The 24,783-nt window shown below is 35.3% G+C and overlaps 3 protein-coding genes across 3 annotated transcripts; 2 read left to right on the top strand and 1 right to left on the bottom strand.

Annotated features, from left to right (window-relative positions):
• The first annotated feature begins 1,480 nt into the window (after positions 1 to 1,480).
• On the top strand, positions 1,481 to 8,155 carry LOC133331123 (glycogen debranching enzyme-like). The gene is made up of 9 exons (XM_061539529.1): positions 1,481 to 1,652; positions 1,721 to 1,892; positions 1,953 to 2,301; positions 2,910 to 4,313; positions 4,511 to 6,386; positions 6,459 to 6,705; positions 7,542 to 7,766; positions 7,837 to 7,972; positions 8,087 to 8,155. The coding sequence occupies exons 1-9, from the start codon at positions 1,493 to 1,495 to the stop codon at positions 8,123 to 8,125; spliced, it is 4,608 nt and encodes a 1,535-aa protein (XP_061395513.1). The 5' UTR covers positions 1,481 to 1,492; the 3' UTR covers positions 8,126 to 8,155.
• A 984-nt stretch (positions 8,156 to 9,139) lies between these two features.
• Positions 9,140 to 16,267, bottom strand: LOC133331121 (putative sodium-coupled neutral amino acid transporter 10). Its single transcript, XM_061539527.1, has 6 exons — positions 16,181 to 16,267; positions 13,133 to 13,250; positions 12,633 to 13,038; positions 12,419 to 12,567; positions 12,224 to 12,360; positions 9,140 to 10,891 (listed from the first exon to the last, which is right to left on the bottom strand). Exons 1-6 carry the CDS (start codon positions 16,265 to 16,267, stop codon positions 9,140 to 9,142), a joined length of 2,649 nt encoding a protein of 882 aa, XP_061395511.1.
• Positions 16,268 to 20,917: 4,650 nt separating this feature from the next.
• LOC133331122 (uncharacterized) lies at positions 20,918 to 21,708 on the top strand. Its single transcript, XM_061539528.1, has 3 exons — positions 20,918 to 20,992; positions 21,193 to 21,278; positions 21,347 to 21,708. Exons 1-3 carry the CDS (start codon positions 20,984 to 20,986, stop codon positions 21,693 to 21,695), a joined length of 444 nt encoding a protein of 147 aa, XP_061395512.1. The 5' UTR covers positions 20,918 to 20,983; the 3' UTR covers positions 21,696 to 21,708.
• Positions 21,709 to 24,783: the final 3,075 nt, after the last annotated feature.

Below are 24,783 nucleotides of genomic sequence, written 5' to 3'. Positions count from 1 at the left end.
GAAGATAAAAAAGTATATACATGAAAAACCTACTCAAAACTCTTATCTCTATAAAAAAAACCGAGGACATAAAAATTGACCTCAGTGCGGAACTGAGGTCTACCGAATTTTTTTCTGTAGAGAAAAAATTGACATCAGTGCGGAACTGAGGTCTGCCGAATTTTTTTAAATTGACCTCAGTGCGGAACTGAGGTCTGCCGAATTCTTTTTTTTTTTTTTTTGAAAAAAATTGATCTCAGTGGGAAACTGAGGTCTGCCGAATTCTTTTCTATAGAACATCAGCGCGGAACAGAGGTCTGCCGAGTTCTATTTTTTTTTTTTTGAAAAAATTGACCTAATTGCGGAACTTAGTTCTGCCGTTTTTTTAAATAAAAAAAATGACCTCAATTCGGAACTAAGGTCTTCCAAATGTTTGACCTCAGTGCGGAGCTGAGGTATTCCGATTTTCTTCTATAGAAAAAAAATTGACCTCAGTGCGGAACTGAGGTCTGCCCAATTCTTTTCTATAGAACATCAGTGCGGAACAGAGGTCTGCCGAGTTTTATTTTATTATTATTATTTTTTTAATTGACCTAAGTGCGGATCTGAGGTCTGCCGATTTTTTTTACAAAAAAAAATTGATCTCGGTTCGGAACTGAGGTCTTCCAAATTCTTTTGTATAGAAAAAAATGACCTCAGTGCGGAACTGAGTTCTGCCGATTTTTTGTCCATAGAAAAAATTGACCTCAGAACTGAGGCCTGCCGATTTTTTTTCTATAGAAACAAATTGACCCCAGTGCGGAACTGAGGTCTGCCGATTTTTTTCTATAGAAACAAATTAACCTCAGTACGAAACTAAAGTCTGTCGATTTTTTTTACTTTAAGGAAAAAATTCGGCAGTCCTCAGTTTCGTCAGCTGATTTTTTTTATATAGAAAAAAATTGACCTCAGTGCGGAACTGAGGTCTGGCGTTTTTTCTATAGAAAAAAATTTACCTCAGTTTGGAACTGAGGTCTGCCGATCCTATTTCAGTTTCTGATGCATTATTTTCTATAGAAAAAAATCTGACATCAGTTTCGGAGGTATGCGACCTCACTTTCATTAGTAAAACTGTCCTATTTCAGTTTTTGAGGTTGTTTTTCTATAGAAAAAATCCGACCTCAGATTCTTTAAAAATGGGTTCTAATTTTTTCCGAAGAATTTAGGTTTAAAGATATTTTTTCCTTTTTTCGAAGAGGATCCGTCAATGTTACGTATGCTTTCCGAATTATTAATATAAACAATCATACGCCCCATAGTACATGAAATAAATATAATTAATAATACTTATACGCACCCTACACATATTACAATTAAATTCGATTTTTGTGTTGTTCGCAATAACCTTGAACTTGTTTGTCTATTCTCTCTCCCTGTTCAGTGTACAACTACTACATTTGATTTTGATCAAAACTTGATAAATTTTTAAGAATTATTTCTAATTTTCGTTTTTTTTTATTTTCAGGTTATAAAAATGGGTACCAATTCGGAATGTCTTAGTGTACCCATTAAGGAGGGTAATGATGCCGAACATGTATTGTATCGCGTTAAACGTGGCTCCACAGTACATGTCCATCCCGATGCTGGTCTGTTGGGAAAGGAAATTGTTCTCTATACCAATTACCCGATGGAGGGTAAGCTACAATTATTCCTTCGAGGTTATACAATTAAATTTTAATTTTTTCTTTCTGTGTGTGCTTAGGTCGCAAATTCAAGCGTACGGAATATCGTATTTTATATTGGTATTTGAAAAATGGTACCAAAATCACTACCAATAAATACAATTCAGCCCATGTGGTGGATACGGATATTTATACCGAAGTTAAAATGACAATGTCGGGAACATTTCGTTTTTGGTTTCACTACAAAGATTGGTAAGCGTTCGAAAAATAATTTGAAATATTCAATATTAATTTTGAATTTTATGTTTTCAGTCCAAAGCAAGTACCTGCTGGATCTCTTTACATACAAGTGGAACCAATATTACACGTTGGCCCTATTGGAGCCCAAAAAGTTATACCCTTGGATTCTGTACGTTGTCAAACGGTGTTGTCTAAGCTATTGGGTCCCATTAACACCTGGGAACAGAAGTTGCGTGTAACCAAAGAATCTGGTTATAATATGATACATTTTACACCCATCCAGGAATTGGGTGCCTCGAAGTCGGCTTATTCGCTGCGCAATCAAAATCGTGTAAATCCTCATTTTGCCCCCTCGAAGGGTGTCAAGGTGACTTTCGATGATGTGGAGAAAATCGTGAAGAAATGTCGCCAAGAATGGGGGGTAAGTAAGACAGAATTCCTAGCGGATCTCAGGCTATAGAAAAAATTAATGAGATCGTAGCTTTATTATTTATTATTACGTATTTTTTATGGAAAAAATGTGCACTTAAAAAAATTAGAAGAACTCAGATCCGCTCTGAAGTCAATTTTTTCTTTTGAAACAAAAATGGTCCGACCTCAGTTCCGCAATTTTTTCTACTGAAAAAATTAGTCGAACCTCAGTTTCTATAGTTTTTTTCTTGAGAAAAATTCAATAGACCTCTGTTCCGCACCAAGGTCAATTTTTTCTATAGAAAAAAAATCGGAAGAACTCTGTTCCGCAATGTGGTCAATTTTTTCCTTTGTAAAAAAAATCGATAGAACTCAGTTCCGCACAGAGGTAAATTTTTTCTATAGAAAAAAAAGAGGTCTATATTTTTCTATAAAAAATTGGAAGACCTCAGATTCGCACAGAGGTCAAATTGTTTTCCATATAAAAAATTTCGGCAGACGTCAGATCCGCACAGAGGTAATTTTTTCTATAGATCAAAATTTCGCAATCCTGAGTTCCGCACAAAGATCAAATTTATACTAATTTTTAATTTTATTTAATTTTTCTCTCTCCACCAGGTTGCCTCTATTTGCGATATCGTCTTGAATCATACCGCCAACGAATCGGAATGGTTATTGGAGTATCCTGATGCCACCTACTCGTGTGCCACCTGTCCCTATTTGAGACCAGCCTTTTTACTCGATGCTGTGCTGGCCAAATGCGGTGAAGATATTGCCAATGGTCTGCTTGACAGTGTCGGTGTACCCAAAATTATCGAATGGGAAGGTCATCTTGAATCGTTGAGTTTCCAACTACACACAGTCTACCTTCCCAAGGTCAACATTCACGAACTCTATCAATGTAATGTCATGAAATATACCAACGAATTTATTACACAATGTCGTCAGCGGGAACCACCAACCAATGTGGCCAAGACGGAACGTTTTGAGGAAGTTAAATTAATTACCGATCCGGAATATCGTCGTTTTGGAGCTACCGTTGATTTGGAACTGGCCATGGACATTTTCAATGCCTTCCATCCGGATTGCTTCGATGAAGAGGCCCGTTTGCGTAAATGTGCCGATACCTTCCGACGCCATTTGGAATGGTTGAATGAGGGGGTGCGCTCTGAGATCCAGGATTATCTCAACTATGCCATTGGCAATTGTTTGGCTGGCATCCGCTATGAACGTGTCCAAGAGGATGGACCGAGGATTCGCGAAATATCCGAAAAGCATAAAATCTTCATGGAATATTTCACCAAAACCAAGGCCTTGGGTAAATCTTTGCAGGAGATCGAAGAGGGCATGTACGGCAAAATGGGTGAATTCTTTATGGCCCACAATGGCTGGGTCATGGGTGCCAGTGATCCACTAAAAGATTTTGCTGAAAAACAACCCGGTCACGCCAATGTCTATTTGAAACGAGAACTCATTGCCTGGGGTGATAGTGTCAAGCTACGCTATGGACGTCGTCCTCAAGATAGTCCCCATCTGTGGAACCATATGACGGAATATGTTCAAACCACCGCTCGCATCTTCGATGGTGTCCGTTTGGATAACTGCCATTCAACGCCGTTGCATGTGGCCGAATATCTATTGGATGCTGCACGAGAAGTTAATCCTGATCTGTATGTTGTGGCTGAGTTGTTTACGAATTCCGATGCCACAGATAATGTGTTCGTAAATCGTTTGGGTATTACATCGTTGATTAGAGAAGCTCTGTCTGCATGGGATTCCCATGAGGAGGGTCGTTTGGTCTATCGTTATGGCGGAGAACCGGTGGGAGCATTCTTTGTTAATCCCAAACGTGATTTGGCACCGAATATTGCTCATGCCTTGTTCATGGATCAGACTCACGACAATCCATCGCCAGTGGAGAAACGTTCCGTTTATGATTTGTTGCCTTCGGCTGCATTGGTATCGATGGCATGCTGTGCCACCGGCAGTAACCGTGGTTACGATGAATTGGTACCACATCATGTGAGTATATGTATATGGTTCTCTGAAAAAATATTTTTAGAAAATTCAGACTCGTGTAAAATCCCGCCTCTTCCATGCCTTGAAATATATTATTTAAAAAATGTTGGCTTATATTAGTCCGTGAAATAACATTCTTTAAAAAAAATCCGCGTAATGGACCTTTGAATAAAATATATTTTTCTTTCCACTTCTTTCAGATCCATGTGGTCGACGAGGAGCGTACCTACCAGGAATGGGAGAAGGGTGTCAGCTTTACCAGCGGCATTGTTGCAGCCAAACGGGCATTGAACATTCTGCACGGCCAACTAGCCGAGGAGGGTTTCAATCAAGTTTTTGTCGATCAAATGGATCCAAATATTGTGGCCATTACCCGACACTCTCCCAAGACCCATCAAAGTGTCATTCTGGTTGCCCATACCTCATTTGGTTATCCTCACCCGAATGCTGGACCAACATTTGTACGACCACTCCGTTTCGAAGGCCACTTGGAAGAGATTATTTTGGAAGCAGAGTTGCATATGAAAGGTGATAAACCCTTCGATCGTCCCGTACCCTTCAAAAAGGATCCCAAGGTGGTGAATGGTTATCAACAGTTCCAGCTGAAATTGCGCGAACATATTCCATTGGAAAAATCACAAATCTTTAGACCCCATCCCGCCTATGATGGCAATGTGACACAATTGGAATTGATTAACCTGCGTCCTGGTTCAGTGGTTGCCATTCGTGCTTCGTTGAAACCGGATATTGGTAAAAACTTTGTTAATCTGCAAACCATCACCGAGTCGCTGCATCACAAGAAGGGGTCTCACTACGAGGAATTGGTTAAGATAGTGGATAAGCTAGATTTTACCGATCTCAATCGTGCCTTGTTCTCATGTGACCAAGAAGAACGTGATTTGGGCTTTGGCGGTGCCGCCTATGACATACCCGATTATGGCCCAGTGGTGTATTGTGGTCTGCAAGGTTTTGTCTCCTTGCTAACGGAAATTTCACCCAAAAATGATCTGGGCCATCCATTGTGTAATAACTTGCGCGATGGCGATTGGATGATGGACTACATTGCGGATCGTTTGACACATCACGATGGAACAAAGGCTCTTTCGAAATGGTTTAAATCTGCCTTTGATCCTTTGAAGAAGATACCACGCTACTTGATCCCCTGCTACTTTGACGCCATTGTCAGTGGGGTCTATGAAGTGCTGGTGAAGAGGGTTTACGCCTTAATGCCAGAATCCGTGCGTGATGGCCACGATTTCCCACAAGCATTGGCCTTGGCCACTTTGCAGTTCCTAACTGTATGCAAATCGGCAAATTTGCCACCCCTCAGCCCCTCATTGGCACCACCAAAACCACCCCAGCAATGTGTCACCCTCTCCGCAGGTTTGCCACACTTCTCCACCGGTTATATGCGTTGTTGGGGTCGTGACACCTTCATTTCCCTGCGTGGTCTCCTTTTGTTGACCGGTCGTTTCACCGAAGCCCGCTACATTATTCTCGGCTTTGCCCAGTGTCTGCGTCATGGTTTGATACCCAATCTCCTGGACAATGGAACCAAACCACGTTACAATTGTCGTGATGCCGTTTGGTGGTGGTTGCACAGCATAAAGCAGTACATCGATCATGTACCCCATGGCAAGGATATTTTGCAGGATAAGGTGTCACGCATTTTCCCATATGATGACTCCGAACCTCATCCTCCAGGAAAATTCGATCAAGTCTTGATTGATGTTATGCAAGAAGCGTTGAAGGTACACTTCCAGGGTTTGCAATATCGTGAAAGGAATGCTGGCTATGAAATTGATGCCCACATGACCGATAATGGGTTCAACAATCAAATTGGTATTAATCCCGAAACTGGCTTCGTGTTCGGTGGTAATCAATGGAATTGTGGTACATGGATGGATAAAATGGGTTCTTCGGAAAAGGCTGGTAATCGTGGTCGACCAAATACCCCCCGAGATGGTTCAGCTGTGGAATTGGTGGGCTTACAATATGCTGTGCTGAGATTTATGCAATCCCTTCATGAGAAGGGTATTATTGAATATGATTCGGTGACCAGGAAGGGTCCCAATGGTAGGGTGGAATATTTCCTTAGACGTTTCGTATTTTGAGATTCTTTTTAATTTTTTTTTTTAATTTTTATAGGTCAAACCACCAAATGGACCTGGAAGGAATGGGCCAATCGCATTGGTGAAAATTTCGAGAAATTCTTCTTTGTCACCGAAACGGAAAAGGCACCTTTGGCCAACAAGAAAAACATCTACAAGGATTGTTATGGTGCATCACAGCGCTGGACCGACTATCAGCTGAGATGTAATTTCCCCATTAGCATGGTTGTGGCCCCGGAAATATTTAATCCCCAACATGCATGGGTTGCGTTAGAAAAAGCCAGGTAAAGGACAGGACATAATAAAAAGATGACCATGGGAAATATTCGTAAAAATGCTAGGCCTTTGTGGGACCTTGAGAAAACATTATTTGAAAAAATGCAGGCCTCTGTGGGACCTCAAAAAAAAATAATTTGTAAATAATTTGAAATTTCAGAAAATATTCTTTCAAAAATCCAAGCCTTGGAAGGGACTTGAAAAACTATTCTGTAGAAAATTCAAATCCTGGAAGGTCCTTGAAAACTATTCTTTAATAAATCCACACCTTTATGGGACTTTGAGAAAATTTTCCTTCAAAATTTAGACCTTTGCGGGGCCTTGAAAAAATTATCTTTTAAAAATCCAGGGCTATATAGGAGCTTAAAAAATGTTATTTAAAATCCCATGCCTCAGAGGACCTTGAAAAAATATTCCATACTAAATATTCGCCTTGTGTAAAAAAATTCACGCCTTGAGAGGACGTTGCAAAAAAATGTAATACATTTTCTAAAAAAATCCCTGAAATAAATCTTTAAAAACTTCGTGCCTTAGGGGGGCCTTAGAGAATCTTTAAAAATCCACGTCTTGGGAGAACATTGAAAAAATATTATTTGTCCTTGGAAAGACCTTAAAAACCTTGAAAAAATATTCTTAAAAAATTTTTAAGAACCCCAGGCCTTTAGAGGACTTTGAAAAAAATTCTTTCAAAAATTTATGGCTTTGAAAAAAATTCTTTAAAAAATTCACGGCTTTTAAGGACCTTGAAAAATATTCTTGGTCCTTGGGAGGACCTTGAAATAATATTCTTTATTTCTTTCAAGACCCAGTTCATTTATTGATTTTGTTTTTTTTTTTCGTCCAGAGAACATTTATTGGGCCCATTGGGCATGAAGACTTTGGATTCAAGCGATTGGAACTATCGTGGCAACTATGATAATTCCAATGATTCCACCGATTGTACAGTAGCCCATGGTGCCAACTATCATCAAGGACCCGAATGGGTATGGCCTATTGGTTATTATCTTAGGGCCCGTTTGATATTTGGTAAAAAATGTGGTCATCTAAATGAAACTATTGCCGAAACATGGTAAGTCGTAACAGTAATCCGATCCCATTCTTTGGAACCAATGGTTATATTTTTGTTCGATTTTGTTTAGGAATATTTTGAGAGCCCACTTAAAGGAGATTCAAACTTCGCATTGGCGTGGTTTGCCAGAATTAACAAATGAAAATGGAGCCTATTGTCGTGATTCGTGTCGTACACAAGCCTGGAGTATTGCTGCTATTATGGAGGTAATATATTTAGAATCGAAGTATTACCAGACTGCTAAAAATCGTTTAAAATCGCCTTCTGTTTTATGTTTCTAAAAAAATTAAAAATTCTTTTATTCTACTCCCCTTTTCCAGGTCCTTCATGATCTTCACAGTTTAGGCGGCGATGTTTAAAATTCGCTGATTGTGTAGCTACTGCCACCAACACGCATGGGATCTACATACATATATATATAATTTTGTAATAATTCTAACAAAAGAAGCAATTACGATATATATCAAACCTAGAATACCTCTGGATAAGCTGTCTTATGCACTCAAAACCGTTATGATCGAAATTATAAGTACAACTTTTTACATTACGAATTAATATTATTATACGATTTATAAACGTATTCAAAACGTAGTTGATTGTTAAATTTCATCATAATTTTTTTTCTCTCTCGTAAAAGTTGGCCTTTCTATAAAACGAAATACAAACCACTATAAGTAGTTCAAATTGTTAACTAATTTAAGACGATTTAATTTAAAATAAAATTTATAAAATAAAAAATAAATTAATATTGCATTTTTTAATTTTGGAAAATAAGGACCTTAAAAATTTTCCATAGAAAGCCCATATAGGACCTTAGAAAATATTCTTTAAAAAATACACGTCTTGGGAGGACTAGGAAAAAATATTCTTTAAACAACTACGCCATATCGGGACTCGACAAAACATTTTTTTAAAAAATCTACGCCTTATCAGAACTTGGGAAAAAATATTCTTTAAAAAATCTACAACTTATTAGAACTCGGGAAAATATTCTTTAAAAAACCTACGCCTTTTCACAACCTTGTTGTGTAGATTATAAAAAACTCAGCAAAAACCACAAGATTTTTTTTAAAATATAGTTTTATTTCTTTATTTACAATTCCTTGTTGTTATTATTGTTTATTTTGCATTGAATGTATTTCACTTCTATATATTTCTAAATCAACTATAAACTATACACACAGTTATTTATTTACAGAGAAAATAAATAAATTCTAACATCATAAGTAGATACGCTTAATATTCTAAATCTTAAAACAATACTAAAAAAGGTACAAGGTTAGTTTTATCATTCGATTTCCATAATCTATTAGTTTCATAATTAATGCCTATTAAATGCCATGAGAAATTTTATTTCTTCAGATAAATTCAAATTAATCTTCACTATCAATAGATTTTAAATCACGACCAATTTTCATTTCCAAATCTCCAGCGGCATTACCTAAACTGGAGGAGCCGGCCAATAAATTTTCAATATTTGGTTCTGGTAGGCAATTATCTTCGGACATTAGATTGGAACGCTTCATGCGATGTGTGTTGTTTTTATTGTCTAACGGTTGGTGTTGTTGGGTGTTATCATTGGTGGGAGAGTTACTATTTTCGGCGGTTTCATGTAATTGTAGAATTTCTCTTCGAATCGAATCAATATTGATTTTATCCGTTTCTTGGGTTTTGTTGGCATTATTTGAATTTGTCACATTTAAAGTTTCTTTTGGGATTTTATTATTTAAATTGCTTTCATTTATTTTTGCCTGTGATGCATTGATGAGCAAAGCTAATGGTAGTGGTAAACGTTTTTCCAAATTACTGCTACTATTGCGGGCATGTTCAATTAATTCACCGGTTTTATATGACAACGGTTCATAGACTGCAGATTCTTGTTGCTGCTGTGCATGGAGATCATTGCTTAAATTTCTATTATCAGTCAATATGGAAATTAATGATCCTTTACTGGGTGTTACGACAGCATTCGCCGTATTGTTAACTTTGTTTAAGTCTTGTTTTTCTTCTTTCACTTTCTCCTCACCTTTGACAGCTTGATCATTCAAAGCTGGTTTATTCTGTCTATCATCTACCTTTTGATTTTGTACTTTACGTTCGATCTCCTCAAATTTCTCTACAACTTCTCCCAGTTTTTCTACCACCAAATTCTGGGTTTCCTGATTTTGTTTTACCAACTCCTCCTTGAGTTCTTCGACTTTCTTTTCAAGTAAATCTTTTGTTTTCTCCAATTCTTCCTTGGTTTTCTTTAGTTCTTCGTTTTCTTGTTTATTTTCAATTTTCATTTCTTCTTTGGCAATTTCTTCATCCTTGCGAATGGCATCATGGTCAATGGTTTGTTGTGGCAATGCGGCTGTGGTTTTGGAATTTTCTGATTTCTTATCCCCTACCTCTTTGTTTTCCACAATTTTAATGTCTGGTATACTTTCTTTTGCTTCAATTTTTATTTCTTCTTTTGGAGCAGCTGGTGGCTGGATATTTTCCTCCTTTTTCTCTAGCTTCAATTCCGCTTTAACCTCCTCAACTTTCTTTTCCTTTACATCCTCTTCGACATGTGGTAAATGTATTTCATCCACCGGCAATGGTGGCGGTGACGGTTTCTCTACCTTCGCTGTTATTTGTGAATTATTATTGGCCTTAATGGGATTTTCCAGACTCTGTTTTAGTCCCTGATTTTTATTTTCTTCTTCAACTTTCGCTGCATATTTCTCTATCATAGCCTTTTCAATATTTTTAATTTTTTCATCCAAGAGATCATGGGGCGCTGGTAGCTCTGTTGGTTTCAGCAATATTTCATCAATTTTTGCCACTTCCATATGGGGTCCAGAACTTTTTTCATCAATGGCGGAAAGATTGGCGTACGTACCCAAAATCATAAGACAAAATCCACCAATAATTATTAGCTGGGCCAGGTTGCGTTCCATGCTATTTTTGCGTATAATTGATCGGAAACAAGCAGCCGGGAACATTACACAAATCGCAACACCAATTGTTGAACCAACCAGACCGATAATTAATTCAACTGATGGAATGGTAAGGGCCACACCCAAAGAGAAAATCACAATGAAGAGGGTAATGGCTTTGAATCTAGTTTCTGGTATATAGGCTGAGGCGTCCATTTGACCCTGAACAAGCAAAAAATAAAGCAACAAAATACGGGATTAGTTTTTTTTTTAATAAAAAATGAACCACAAAAAATATTATTTAAAAAACCTAAGCCTTTTCCGGACTGGGGAAAAATATTATTTAAAAGACCTAAGCCTTTTCAGGACTCGGGAAAAATATTATTTACAAAACCTAAGCCTTTAAGGACTCGGGAAAAATATCATTTAAAAAACCTAAGCCTTTTCAGGACTCGGGAAAAAATATTATTTAAAAAACCTAAGCCTTTTCAGGACTCGAGATAATATTCTTTAAAAAATCTACGCCTTAACCGGATTCTCAGGACTCGAGATAATATTCTTTAAAAAATCTACGCCTTAACCGGATTCTCAGGACTCGAGATAATATTCTTTAAAAAATCTACGCCTTAACCGGATTCTCAGGACTCGAGATAATATTCTTTAAAAAATCTACGCCTTAACCGGATTCTCAGGACTCGAGATAATATTCTTTAAAAAATCTACGCCTTAACCTGATTCTCAGGACTCGAGATAATATTCTTTAAAAAAAACTACGCCTTAACCGGATTCTCAGGACTCGAGATAATATTCTTTAAAAAAATCTACGCCTTAACCGGATTCTCAGGACTCAAGATAATATTCTTTAAAAAATCTACGCCTTAACCGGATTCTCAGAACTCGAGATAATATTCTTTAAAAAATCTACGCCTTAACCGGATTCTCAGGACTCGAGATAATATTCTTTAAAAAATCTACGCCTTAACCAAATTCTCAGGACTCGAGATAATATTCTTTGAAAAATCTACGCCTTGTCAGGACTCGGGAAAATTATCCTTTAAAAAAATGTACGCCTTATCGGGACTAGGGAAAAGTATTCTTTAAATAAAAAATATACATCTTATCAGCAAATCTACACTTTATCAAGTCTCGGGAAAGATATTCTTTAAAATATCTACGGCTTATCAGGACTGGGGAAAATATGCTTTAAACAATCTACGTATTATCAGGACTCGGGAAAATTTTCTTTAAAAAGTCTACACCTTATCAGGACACGGGAAAAATATTCTTTAAAAAATCTATATTCCTCCGATTTTACGTAAATGGTGCACCAAACTCCTAATGTTTGTCCGATTAACACGAATTTTTGCACAAATTGAGACTTGAATGACGTTATTGCGTATTGTTGAAATTGGTACATATGCAACCATAGCTTCCATATGGATTTCGAATATATAATAGTCGGCCCAGTCCGATATTACTACTTTCCTTACAGGGTTTTAATAGGATTCGTGAGGGAAAAAATCCAATTCTTGATAGTAAACCTATAATACTTACCTTCCGATATAACAAGGAATACAGGCTAGCGCGACAAGGAAATATAACCAAGGGGAAACTAAAGGCCACCGACAGGACAAATCCAATTTTGATGACATCACTGCCAAAGGATGGGGATAGGTTGATTAAAATATTTCCTAAAAATAAACAAATTCATTAGCAAATATTTTATAAATAAAATTAAAAACTACTCACCCGAAAATTTCTGCGTACAAAAGGCAACATAACCAAAAAATCCCACAGCTATATAGACAAAGGTGCAGATCCATGTTGCATTACGCACAATACCGTTCAGCTTCTCCAGACTTTGATTATTTATGGTGGTGAAGACTTCAAAAAGTTGCCTAGAATCAAAACCGACAATTAATTTACCACAAACCAAAAATAAAATCTGCATAATCACCCTTACATTTGACACGACAAGGCCATACTGAAAATTGGTAAACATTGCAGCACTCCACTCGGCTGCCAATATACCACCTCACCGGTCCAATCATTGGCCTTAATGTGTGTTTTCGATTCCAAAATAATTTTGATAACCAAACAAACATAAAAGCCAATCGATGCGGTGCACACCGTTGACAAACTGCTGACATTTTTCAACATACCCAATGGGATAATGCACACCAGCGTTACGCCACACATTAACAGTGTCCGCAAATGATGATAGTCATGTTCGAGTGACAACATTTTCTTAACAATTTGTGGTCCCAAATCGCCGACTACCACAAAATAAGTAATACACGTACCCAGCAGATAACCGATGATGCATAGCTCTACCAACAATTTGCCCGATGTACCAAACGCATGAAAACCTACAAATGTTGCGAAGGCAGACAAACAGTCAGTCAGACAGATATCATCGACATTGCCAACTTGTTGTGTGGTTTGAGAACTGTAAGAACTTACCCAAGAGTTCGATACTTTTTCTTCGTGTGAGCAACGATGTTTTTATGAGATAATGGCAACAGATTCGTGTTACCCAATTACTGGCCACCAACAAAACAATTGATAAAATAATGCCGCACTGTAAATGATAAACAAAATCCAAACAAAAATATGGAAGTGTTAATATTTGCATATTCATGTGAATTTCATAAACAAAACACTTATGGCTACTATGGGGATCATTATATTTAAAAAAATTGTAAAACAATTTATTTTGAAATCTTTGAAAGAATAAAAATTAAATCCGTAAAATCTAGACGTTGAATAGTGAATATTTGCAATGCTTCATTTCTATGGAATCTTTTAATAAAAAAATATTCAATATGGTTTCCAAATAAGTGGACTTGTGTGGGTCACTTTTTAAAATATGTGTTCTAATTGGCAGTATTATGGTTCACTTGTCTGGTATCTAAGAAAAAAAGATCTTTGCTTTGTGTAGGGACTTTATAAGTCTTTGGCGAGAATTTTTAAAAATAATTTCTTTGAGGGACTATAGACACCAAAAGCGTACATTTTTTAAATAATATTTTTGAGGGACTGTATTGCCAAAGACATGGATTTTTTAATAATATTTTAAGGGACTATAGTGGCTAAAGATATGGATTTTTTAAAATAATTTTTGATATATTATATAGGGGCCAATGATATTAATTAAAACAAGAGAAAAAGGGGGCCGAACTTTGGATACCCTCCACCATAGGTATATTGACAGATGCTTGAAAAGAAAATATAGGGAACATACAAAAAATTGACCCAATACCGATTTAGGTAAATCATTCTGTACAACAAATACAAATGAATTAATGAAAACCCCAAAGCGTAGAATAATACTAATAACGCATGGTAGAATATACAATCCTCAAACTACTGAAATTTAGATTGCATAGTGTAGGAATTCGCGAATATATGGGGTTGTAATTATATGAGGGCTGTGCCTAATTAATGACCGACATATGTCAATATTTTTGTCAATTCTTTCCTTCATTAGGTATACTTATATGGGGGAGATGCCTAAATGATGGCCAATATATTTCATTATCGTTAGGTTCGAGTTTTTTATCACGATTTCCTTAAAAAGCGGAATAATTACAACCAATGGCTAAATCGTCTTTGAATTCCATAATTTGTAGGGTAAAACTGACTATTTCGCGTAACGACTATCCCATATACTATAGTAGAATACGCCTATATGGGACGAATATTAATAACGGTACCCTCCTTATTTCGGGGTAATTTTTAGTGGAGACATTTGGCACCCAATAAAAAACCAATGTACCAAATTTCAGCGTATTCGAATGAAAATCGCGCTCAAGAACACTAAAATATCGAAAATTGGCGGTACCCTTATATGGGGGCTACCCGAAAAAATTGACATATATTTATAATTTTTAGTGGAGAAATTTAGTACCAAATAAGAACCCATTGTACCAAATTTCAGCCAATTCGGTTTAAAAACCCGCTCAATAACCTCAAAATACAAAAAATGAGGGTGTCTTATATGGGGGCTACCCGAAAAAATGGGCCTATATTTATAATTTTTAGTGGAGAAATTTAGTGCCCAATAAGAACCCATTGTACCAAATTTCAGCCAATTCGGTTTAAAAACACGCATAAACCCCCCAAAATACCGAAAATTAGGCTGTACCCTTATATGGGTGCTATGCCTAAACGTAGACAGATATAGCCCATCTTCCAACTTGACCTGCATACAGACAAAAGACGACTCTATGCAAAATGTTGGCGATCTATCTCAATTCCTCCTTCTAGTACATCATCCATAAAATATCAATAATTCAAACTCTCAGAGATATGGATTTTTGTATCTTTTTTAACAAGTCTATATTTTCATAAATATAGGTTTCCAAAACTCAACTTCATTCCCTATATAGACTTTCTACGTGGTAGAATCTCCTTGTAAATTGAATACTATATTTTTGTGGTCGGTCGGACTTCGACAGAGATCTTTATAAACTCAATATAGTATGATATTCCAAATTTTGTCTGATTCGGACAAACCATGGGAGTTTAGTGCATTATTTACAGAAAATTAAACAAAAATATACATCGGAGCTATGTCTGAACCGATTTCAACGAAGTCGATAGAGATATCATTCTGATACCGTCTGTTTAAATCACGATAGAGATTGCAATATTTAATATAGATCTAGGATGTTTGGTATTTCATATATGAAAAGGTATTTAGGCATATGAAAAAGTCATTAAGAGTTTTAATCGTATCATTAGCATATATTGTGAACAGAATCGGTCCAAGCTTGGAGCCCTCAGGTACTCCGTATTCAGATTGGTGTACCTTACTTGTGCAATTATCAATTTTGACTTTAAATCTTCTTCAGTTTAAATACTTTCATTAGCTGCACTTTTATTTTTCCGATATTTTTTATATAAATGTACTCTTGCAGTAACTTTTTAGTTCGTCCGTTAGCCATTTCTATTTTTGAATTTAAATTTCTTCGATTCAGTGGATTTTTTATAGATATTACTGAATGTTTTATACATTTGTTCGAATAATGGGATATATCTATCCACTTTTAATATAGCCTCTATATATCAATACGCCCAATGTTTGGGTATTTTTGAGTTTTGGTCACTATCGATTTCTGGTATTTTGACTGTCCACCTCATGATGGAGGCCTGACGACGTTTTTACTTGTTTTATTCTAAATCCAATTTTATGTTCAAGCGATTATCAAGATTTTCTCGAAAATACCCAAACATTTCTGTCAAGATAATTTTTAAATAAATATATATTAGAGATAATGCTAACGGTATTTTCATTTTTTTAATTCAAAACGATTACGAATATGTCAACAATTTTAAACTAAACAAACATAGGTACAATAAAAATAAGTGTATAGGTATTATCAATTATATCAACAATTCATCAACATGAATTTGTTAATTTTCATCAAAAGAAGACAACAACAAAAAAAGATACATAAACAAAAATATTGTCAACAGTCAAACAAACAAACACACATCTGTACATACCTTCTGAAAACAAAACGGCATAGCTAATATGCCGACACCAATAATGCTATTGGCTAGCGTCATAACATAACCGGAATTGGCCAACATTTTTACAATAGCTTTCAAGGTTGAATAGCCGGTAGGTCGGTCGGTCGCTTGGTTACAGCAGCAAAAACCACACACCAACAAGATGCAGGTGAAGAAGACAAAAGGTTTTGAGAAGACCTTGATTTACAGCAGCGATTCTTTGTTTATCAATGAATGACCCAATGAACTTCACATTGAACTTGTAAGACAACTACGACGACCTCGAATCGGATAGATGTGCAAAACTTTCACTTTTTTCAGTTGGGGGCAACTATAATACCAAATTAATAAAATGAAAACAAGAAAGTTTTGCGGTTAGTGCACCCACAACAACACCAGCCATAAATGGTTTCCAAAATTTATTCGTAATTCGGCAGTTCGATTACACGTTGAATATTTTCACTCACTTTTCTATTAACTGAAGAAAAAACACACTTAATTATGTGGCATTTATAAACAAAAATTAATAATTATTCTTTTACCGAAGGGATTTTTGTTACTTATCAACTCAAAAAAAACTCGTCAAAGGATCAGCACATCGGAAACAATAACAACAACACCAGGGATTTTGTAATTAAACATTTTGTGGCTTTCGTTGGGAAATTGAATTATTTTCTTTTTTGTATTTTATTGATAACACCAATTAGCTAGATAATTTTTTTAATAAAAACAACAACAGCAACTAAAGAAATAATTTTTGTTAAAACATAAACGTCAGCAAAAACACCAATTTGTCTTGCTTAGGTGATGTATTTTTTTAATATTTTCTTTCTATTTCTGCGTGTATGTGTGTGTCGATCTGTTGTCTACGAGGAAGAAGCTCTTTTTACACTGAACGTCAACTAAAACAAGAACAGCTGACGCAAAAGTCAATCAGCTTTTTGAAAAGTAGTCGATTAGTTGTGTTTTTGTTTACTAATCGAAAACGATTAGTCGATGAAACCCATACATGGGAATTGGTAAATACATGAAATATGTATGATTTAATGAGATGACTGTTTCCATATAAATTCTACACAATTTTTAAAGAAAAATGTAAACAGTTTTTTTTTGTACGGGGACACACTCTATAAGATATTTATTAATCTAGTAACCAATTGGTAATATTATACTAACATAATCGGATATTGTTGGTCTGTTCCCATACTGCAAGAATCTACTAGATTTTACTATTTTCTTACTATAAAAAGTAGTAGATTCTTGCAGTACGGGAACAAAACATGTGCCAGGTGTTCTAGCATGGTACAATAATATAAGGTAGGGCAATAATACTATATAGATGGTGGCTTCTGCCAAATATAAAATAAATATATGCAAAAAGTAGTTGTGTTTATTTACTTTTTTTTTCAACACATAACAAAAAACGCGGAAAATAAATTAAAGGTTATGATTTCTTTCCAAAATCCAGTAGGTAGTACCATGAAATATTTGTTTCACCCATAACAAAGTAATTACATATTTCCAGACGAACGCGTTAAAAAAATCATTTTCATTTCTAATAACAGCCTGTTTTTGTAAATGTAAAATGTCCATTCGTTCGTCGAAAAAACGAACGATTACTCATTTTGGTTTTCGCAAACAAATTACCGGTTGTAGTGAGTGAGAAATAGGAAAGAGCTTTTGGTATTCGTATTTTTTTGGTTTTTGTTATACAAAACGGTGCGTTATTTACGAACAAAAATGTCAAAAACAAACGAAGAGAAAATACCATTCGTTTAAAAAAAATAATAAAGAAAACTATTTGTTCATTACAATTTGTGTGTTGTTAGTGAAAAGAACGCAACAAATATGGAAAATACTGATGAAATATATAAGAAGAAATGGTTTGTAAAAAATTATATATCCCTATGAAATGTAAAAAATTATATTGAATTGTTTGAACCCCTAGCAACAAAAGGACAACGATTGCCCAATTCCAAAAATTGGTTGATCTCATGGAACTTTACCCACAATTAGCAACTGGCCGTCCTGTTTTCGGATCCAATAAATTTGAAGTGGATAACAAGTGGAATAATGTAGCTGTATCATTAAATGCCATAGGTATTCTCCTTTGGGGAATATTTTGCTTTTCTTTATAATTAAAATTAATTGCAATCGTACCAAACATTTTGAATTTTCTATTTTGACACTTTTTATGTAAAAAAAAAACTGTTTGTAAACAATAAACAGAGTTACCCTCATTTTGCAATAATTCTATTGGAAAATTTGCAACAAGATACCAAAAGAAACACTTTGGCACTAATGGTTAAAAACGAATGAAAAAGCTCAATCGTTTCTAGACGAAAGCTTTTACAATTATTACAAAAACCAAATTTTCGACGTATACGTTTTAATACGAACGATACGTGTGACTGCCGGAACAAATTACAAAAACAGGCTGTAAATTTAAATTTACTTCAATTTATTTGACATATGGTCTGTTCCCGTACTGCAAAAATTTACTACTTTCTTCGATATCATAAAGGAAAATTCGTTATCGTAGTAAAAAGTAGTACAATCTTGCAGTATTCAAAACCTTGAGACCAGTCGTTTTATGATCTTTGAAAGAATGTTTTGTAAAATCCACGCTGTTTATGGTACTTGAAAAAAATATACTTTTATGGTCTTTAAAATATATACGCATTTTATGGTCCTTTGAAAGAATATTTTTAAAAATCCACGCCTTCAGACTGCTGTCATTTTTAAGCCACTCGTCCGACAGCTGTTAAAATTATTCTAGTGACAGCTCATTATATTTTGCATTTTGGTGAGAATTTTTCCCCGAAAAAAAAACTTATTCGAGATTCAATTCAAGCGTGATCGTGTGATTTCTTTATATTTGGCCAGAAAACCACAAGTATTTAAATGTGAATAAATCTTTTGTGTCTCGTACCATCGCTCGTTACCGTGGCACTGGTAGCGTAGCCCGACGTCAAGGAAGTGGTCGGAAGAAAATAGCAACATCAGCAGAAATGGTTCGAAAAGTAAATAAGTGACTTGATCGAAACCCGCGACGCTGAACATATCGCAATATTCCATTCGGCAAGTATTGAAAAAAAAGCTCGGGGTAAAGCCATTGAAATTGCAAAGTGAGCAAGAACTTACACCGCAACAGAAAGAAAATACGCTCAAAAGAGCTAAAGAGTTGCTTCGCTAGGCCGAAAGTGGTGAACTGACGAATTTGGTTTTATTCCAATGAGAAAACATTCGTTGTCCAGCAGGCTAAGGTGATGGTGTAGGCCGCCATAACAGCCGATGGTATCAGAATAAATGCCGAATATTATCGCGATAATATTCTGGAGAGTGTATTAAAGCTTTAGGCACGCAAACATTTTGACGGCAGGCCTTGAACATTCCAACCGGACTCAGCACCATAGCACTCAGCACGCGGCACCCAAGAATGGTTACAAATGGGCACAATGGGCACCAAAATTTCCGGATACCAATCCGTTGGACTATTTTGTCTGCAGTATTTTGGAAAGCAATAGAAAAATACCAAAGTGTCGATCACCTCAAGCAAGCACTTCACCGGGAATGAACTAAAATACCACAGAGCAACATTCGGACAGCGTGTGACGGTTTCATTGGCCGTTTGAAGCCCATAATTTGTGCCAAAGGTGACCAATTCGAACAAATGTAAACTTATTCTAAAGTTTGATGCTATTTCCGAAAATTTTGCTTTTATTCAATAAAATTTAAAAACAAAATGTAAAAATTTTGGCGTTTGACTTTGTTGCAGTTTTTTTTCATCTCACCCCGTATTTTTTTAAAAAATTCACGACTTGAAAAATCCACGCATTTAAGATCATTAAAAAAATATTCTTTAAGGAATTGACGACTTTTGTGGCCATTGAAAAAATATTCCTTAAAATCCACGTTTTGAAGAATATCTTAAAAAATATTCTTCTAGGCCTTGAAAATATTCTTTAAAAATCCACTCGTCTTCTAGAACTTGAAAAATATTCTTTAAAAAAATCTATGCCTTGGTGGAATCTTAAAAAAATATTCCTTAAAAATCCACTCCTCTTTTAGGGATTGAAAAATATTCTTGGTCCTTTTCCTATTTCAAACTTTAAAGTCGGAATTTTTCCAATGTGATGTAGAAAAGCAATCGAGGTTTTTGAAAGTAAAAAATTCAATATTTATAGGTCGATGTGTTAAGACATCCCTCATATAAATGACCGACCCAACATATTTGTAAATATTCTACTTATAACTAATAATAAGCCAATAAAGAGTTGTATTTTCTTATTTCTTCAACTAATTCTTTTCGCACCAAGACGCAGAGGAGTAGTAATATAATATATTGTTTGTACAGAAATTGTCCTGCTTAAACACATTACAATTAAACATAAATTTATATTCATATATGCCATAAATTGAAGTGCATAAATATATATTTTTTTCAATTCATTTAAAATAAATCTTTATAGTACGTTTACATTTAACCGGATTTCGTTAACCCAGTGGGTTTCAATTGTCAATTCCTTTGCATATACGTCAAATAAATCCTCATAAAGTAGCTTAACCCGGTAAAAAGTTCTAATGTACAAGGAGTTTTATACCATTGTTCCATTATGTCATTCTAACATGGCAACACATGTCTGCACATCTCAGTTATGGCAATACCCTACACAAATAAGAAGTTGGCAAATCACCCGCACAGTGCTGACAACATGAAAACAGCTTGAATTTTTCAAGATTGGCAACACCCAACCCTGATGTTTTTCTTTCCGTTCTGTAAACTGAAACGTCAAGATGGCTGAGGTAAATTTTTCAGTGAAAAATCTTCAAAAATATTTTACATCCTAAATAGAATATTGAAAAATATGTGATAATTATGTGACAAATTAAAATGCTAATGAGATGTAAATAAAATTTTGTGCTAATCTACTAGAAAATGTGAAATATACAGTTTGTGTTAACACCAGTGACTAATCTATTCTATATTATGTCCTTTTTTGCAGGTCGACGAAACTCTTAAGAAGAAGCGTACCTTCAAAAAGTACACCTACCGTGGTGTCGATTTGGACCAATTGTTGGATATGCCCAAGTAAGTACCATAATATCTATTTATGATTTTGGAATCATGCTAATTGTTGTGTTTTTCTCTTTGTGTAGCAAGCAATTGGTTGAATTGATGCACAGCCGTGCCCGCAGACGTTTCTCCCGTGGCTTGAAACGCAAACCAATGGCCTTGATCAAGAAATTGCGCAAAGCCAAGAAGGAGGCTCCACCAAATGAGAAGCCCGAAATTGTCAAGACCCACTTGAGAAACATGATCATTGTTCCCGAAATGACCGGTTCCATCATTGGTGTCTACAACGGCAAGGACTTCGGTCAAGTCGAAGTTAAGCCTGAAATGATCGGTCATTACTTGGGTGAATTTGCTTTGACCTACAAACCCGTTAAGCACGGTCGTCCCGGTATTGGTGCCACCCACAGTTCCAGATTCATTCCATTGAAGTAAATGTGTGCTATTCGCATTTATTGTCATGGTATGTGTGTGTGGTGTATAACAACAGCCAACAACATCATCAACCACCTCCTGCGTCCATCTTTCCAATAGAAGAGAAGTTTATAGATTCTTATTTTTTTGTAAATGTGCATTCAAACCCAATCCAAATGCATATTGTATTCTGTTGTATTGGGTTTGCCAATATTCTGAAAAAATAATGTGTTGAATAAAAAACAAAATATTCAAAAGTTTTACACAACCAATGTACAGATAAAATGACTGTGTGTTTTGAAAATTATTTATTGATGCTGCGCTGATGTTCAAGAGACGTGTGGTGGGAAGATTGAAAACTAAATGAAATAATCGGCATTTCTATGAAATCGGTCATGAAGGCATGGAATGGCGATCTCAAAAATGAAATCCTTATGAATGGGTGTGGATTCAATTGGTCAATGAAGGTTTTGTTTAAATGTGAGAATGAATTTTGATCTACTAAAAGCGGTATTGGCCACCATGGTCAAGGAGACAGGTGGTGGATCGTACTAAAAGACACTTTTTCTTTAGCGAGTCCATTATTACCGACTGTTACCCATGTTCGTCATTGGTTTTAATAGCGACAGAGGCTATATGGGCATCATCCAAATTTGTCATTTTTAGGTCAGGGATTTTCTATTAAAATGATTGTAAAATTTACCATTTTTGCTTCAAAAATAAATCCTATGGGAAAAATACACTACACCTATGAGGTCTTCACAAATTGGTTATAGTATCGTATCTGAGGACTGCATGATTTTTTTTAGGTTTATGTGAATTTTTTCTTTACGATAAAATACACCCTAATGGTAACATACACCCCCCGTGGTAACTGAGGTCCGGGTGAATTTGTTTTATGGATGTAAATGCACCTCAGTGGCAACATAGGTCTGGTCGTTGTTTTTATACCCTTCACCACACTGTGGTACAGGGTATTATGTCTTTGTGCATATGTTTGTAACAGGCAAAAGGAAACGAGATAGACCTTTTGAGAATATGCATAGAATCACTTTCTGAGTCGATTTATGCATGTCCGTCCGTCTGTTGATCTTAAATTGGAAACAAAGTACAGGTCGCATTTATCATCCGTTTTGGATGAAATTTGGCACAGCTCATTTATTTGGCCCAAGGACGAACCCTATTGAAATTGGGAAAAATCGGTTCAGATTAAGATATAGCTCCCATATATAATTTCGTCGGATTTAAGGTAAATGGTGCACAAAAGTCCCTATAAATCTTTCGATTTGCATGAAATTCGACACAGCGTATTGAATTAGGCGTAGAATGATGTGTGTCGTTTCGTGAAAATCGGTTCAGATCTAGATATAGCTTCCATATATATTTTCGTCCGATTTAAGGTAAGTGGGGCACCAAAGTCCCTATGTATCTTTCGATTTGCACGAAAATTGCCATAGCGTACTAAATTAAGTGTAGAATGATATGTGTCAAGTTTCGTGAAAATCGGTTCAGATATAGCTTCCATATATATTTTCGTCCGATTTAAGGTAAGTTGCGCACCAAAGTCCCTATGTATCTTTCGATTTGCACGAAAATTGCCATAGCGTACTAAATTAAGTGTAGAATGATATGTGTTAAGTTTCGTGAAAATCGGTTCAGATTTAGCTATAGCTCCCATATATATTTTCGTTCGATTTAATGCAAATCGTTCGCCAAAGACCGTATATATTCTTCGATTTGCACGAAATGTGGCATAGCGTACTGAATTGAGTCTGTAATGATGTGTGTCAAGTTTCGTGTAAATCGGTTCAGATTTAGATGGTAAACCAAAGTTCTATATATTTCGTTCAATTTCATGTCAGTGTTCTTTCGAAGAGGCGACGTCTGTTAGGAGACTATGTAGAATATACCTAAAGTGGTGAAGGGTATCATATAGTCGGCCCTGTCCGATTTTACTACATTCCTTACTGGTTTTGTATTGATTTACCGTCTTTCGAAAATTTTCTTTAAAAATCCACACATATGACCCTTTTAGGTTAGTGATTTTTTTTTAAATGCACGCCAGAAAAATATTATTTAAAAATTAATTAATCATCCGTGCTTATTGATAGACAGCTAAAAATTATTTGTTTTAATCCACGCTTATTGATAGACCCCCTAAAAATATATTTTTTAAGTCATTAGAAAAATATTCTTTAAAGATCACAAGCATATCTAGCCGTATGACCTTATTATCAGTCTCTATTTCCTCCCATTGACAACAACGTTGATTTTTATTTGTTTTTTGTTTCTGTAAAGTTTTTTTTTGTTTGTTTTGTTATTAATTTTATATATAAAGTTCTTCATTCAATAAAATCATATACATGAACAATAAACTTTTTTTGTTTTTTGATTTTTACTTATATAATATCCTAAGGAAAAAAATATACTCAAAATTATATATGGAAATGGAGTAATTAGGGGTAGGGGGGAAATGTGTGTGTTTATTTGGAGAGCATTGTTATAGATTTTCTTGTGGTTGATGATGTTTGATGGTGGCAAAGTAAAAACACAACAATTTCAGCTTTAAAAATTTGTATCTACATTTATAATTGGTTTCATTTGGGTGTGATCTTAAAATATTATTTTATATATAGACGATTTCTATGTATGTGGAGTTGCAGCAACGTAAAGCATATATTAAATGTTTTGGAAGCGTAAGGAAGGGAAGGAAGGAAATCAATCAAGGGGCTTACAATAACGATAAACCATCTTGAAGAAAAATACTAATAGAGGGAATAGGAGTTGCAGGAACAGAACTTAAAATGGATTATTGTGTTGGGGTGAACAGTATTTATTTTTTTTATCCAAATTTATTTCTTCTTGTTGTTGGGAGGATGTTGTTAGAGATCTATTTCTATTTCAATAGTGTTTTGGCTATTTTCCATGTTGTTACATTTCTTATACCATTTTTTTGTTGTTAAAAAAGAAAAAATATTCTTCTTGTTGTAAATATCATCTCTATGCTCTATTTATACGTTTTTGTTTGTTTTGTTCCAACGACATTTTTTTGTTTTATTTACTAATTTCTCTTTTTTTGTTATAAATTTGTAAATGAAATCCTTATTTT

The sequence above is a fragment of the Musca vetustissima genome, unplaced genomic scaffold (assembly GCF_032173495.1).
Source record: "Musca vetustissima isolate MV318-11 ecotype Yass unplaced genomic scaffold, APGP_CSIRO_Mvet_v1 utg174795, whole genome shotgun sequence".
In the NCBI taxonomy this organism is placed as follows: Eukaryota; Metazoa; Arthropoda; class Insecta; order Diptera; family Muscidae; genus Musca; species Musca vetustissima.
This window is presented reverse-complemented; position numbering and strand designations above follow the sequence as displayed.

Excerpts from the sequence above, each read along its gene's own strand:
- LOC133331123 (XM_061539529.1), top strand. The coding sequence starts at position 1,493 with ATGGGTACCAATTCGGAATGTCTTAGTGTACCCATTAAGGAGGGTAAT. Across the intron at positions 1,893-1,952 it reads TGGTTTCACTACAAAGATTG|TCCAAAGCAAGTACCTGCTG; the intron begins GTAAGCGTTCGA and ends TTATGTTTTCAG. Across the intron at positions 6,706-7,541 it reads GTTGCGTTAGAAAAAGCCAG|AGAACATTTATTGGGCCCAT; the intron begins GTAAAGGACAGG and ends TTTTTCGTCCAG.
- LOC133331121 (XM_061539527.1), bottom strand. The coding sequence starts at position 16,267 with ATGTTGGCCAATTCCGGTTATGTTATGACGCTAGCCAATAGCATTATT. Across the intron at positions 13,039-13,132 it reads AAAAAGTATCGAACTCTTGG|GTTTTCATGCGTTTGGTACA; the intron begins GTAAGTTCTTAC and ends CAACATTTGTAG. Across the intron at positions 12,568-12,632 it reads ATGGCCTTGTCGTGTCAAAT|GCAACTTTTTGAAGTCTTCA; the intron begins GTAAGGGTGATT and ends TTTTGATTCTAG.
- LOC133331122 (XM_061539528.1), top strand. Across the intron at positions 21,279-21,346 it reads CAATTGTTGGATATGCCCAA|CAAGCAATTGGTTGAATTGA; the intron begins GTAAGTACCATA and ends CTCTTTGTGTAG.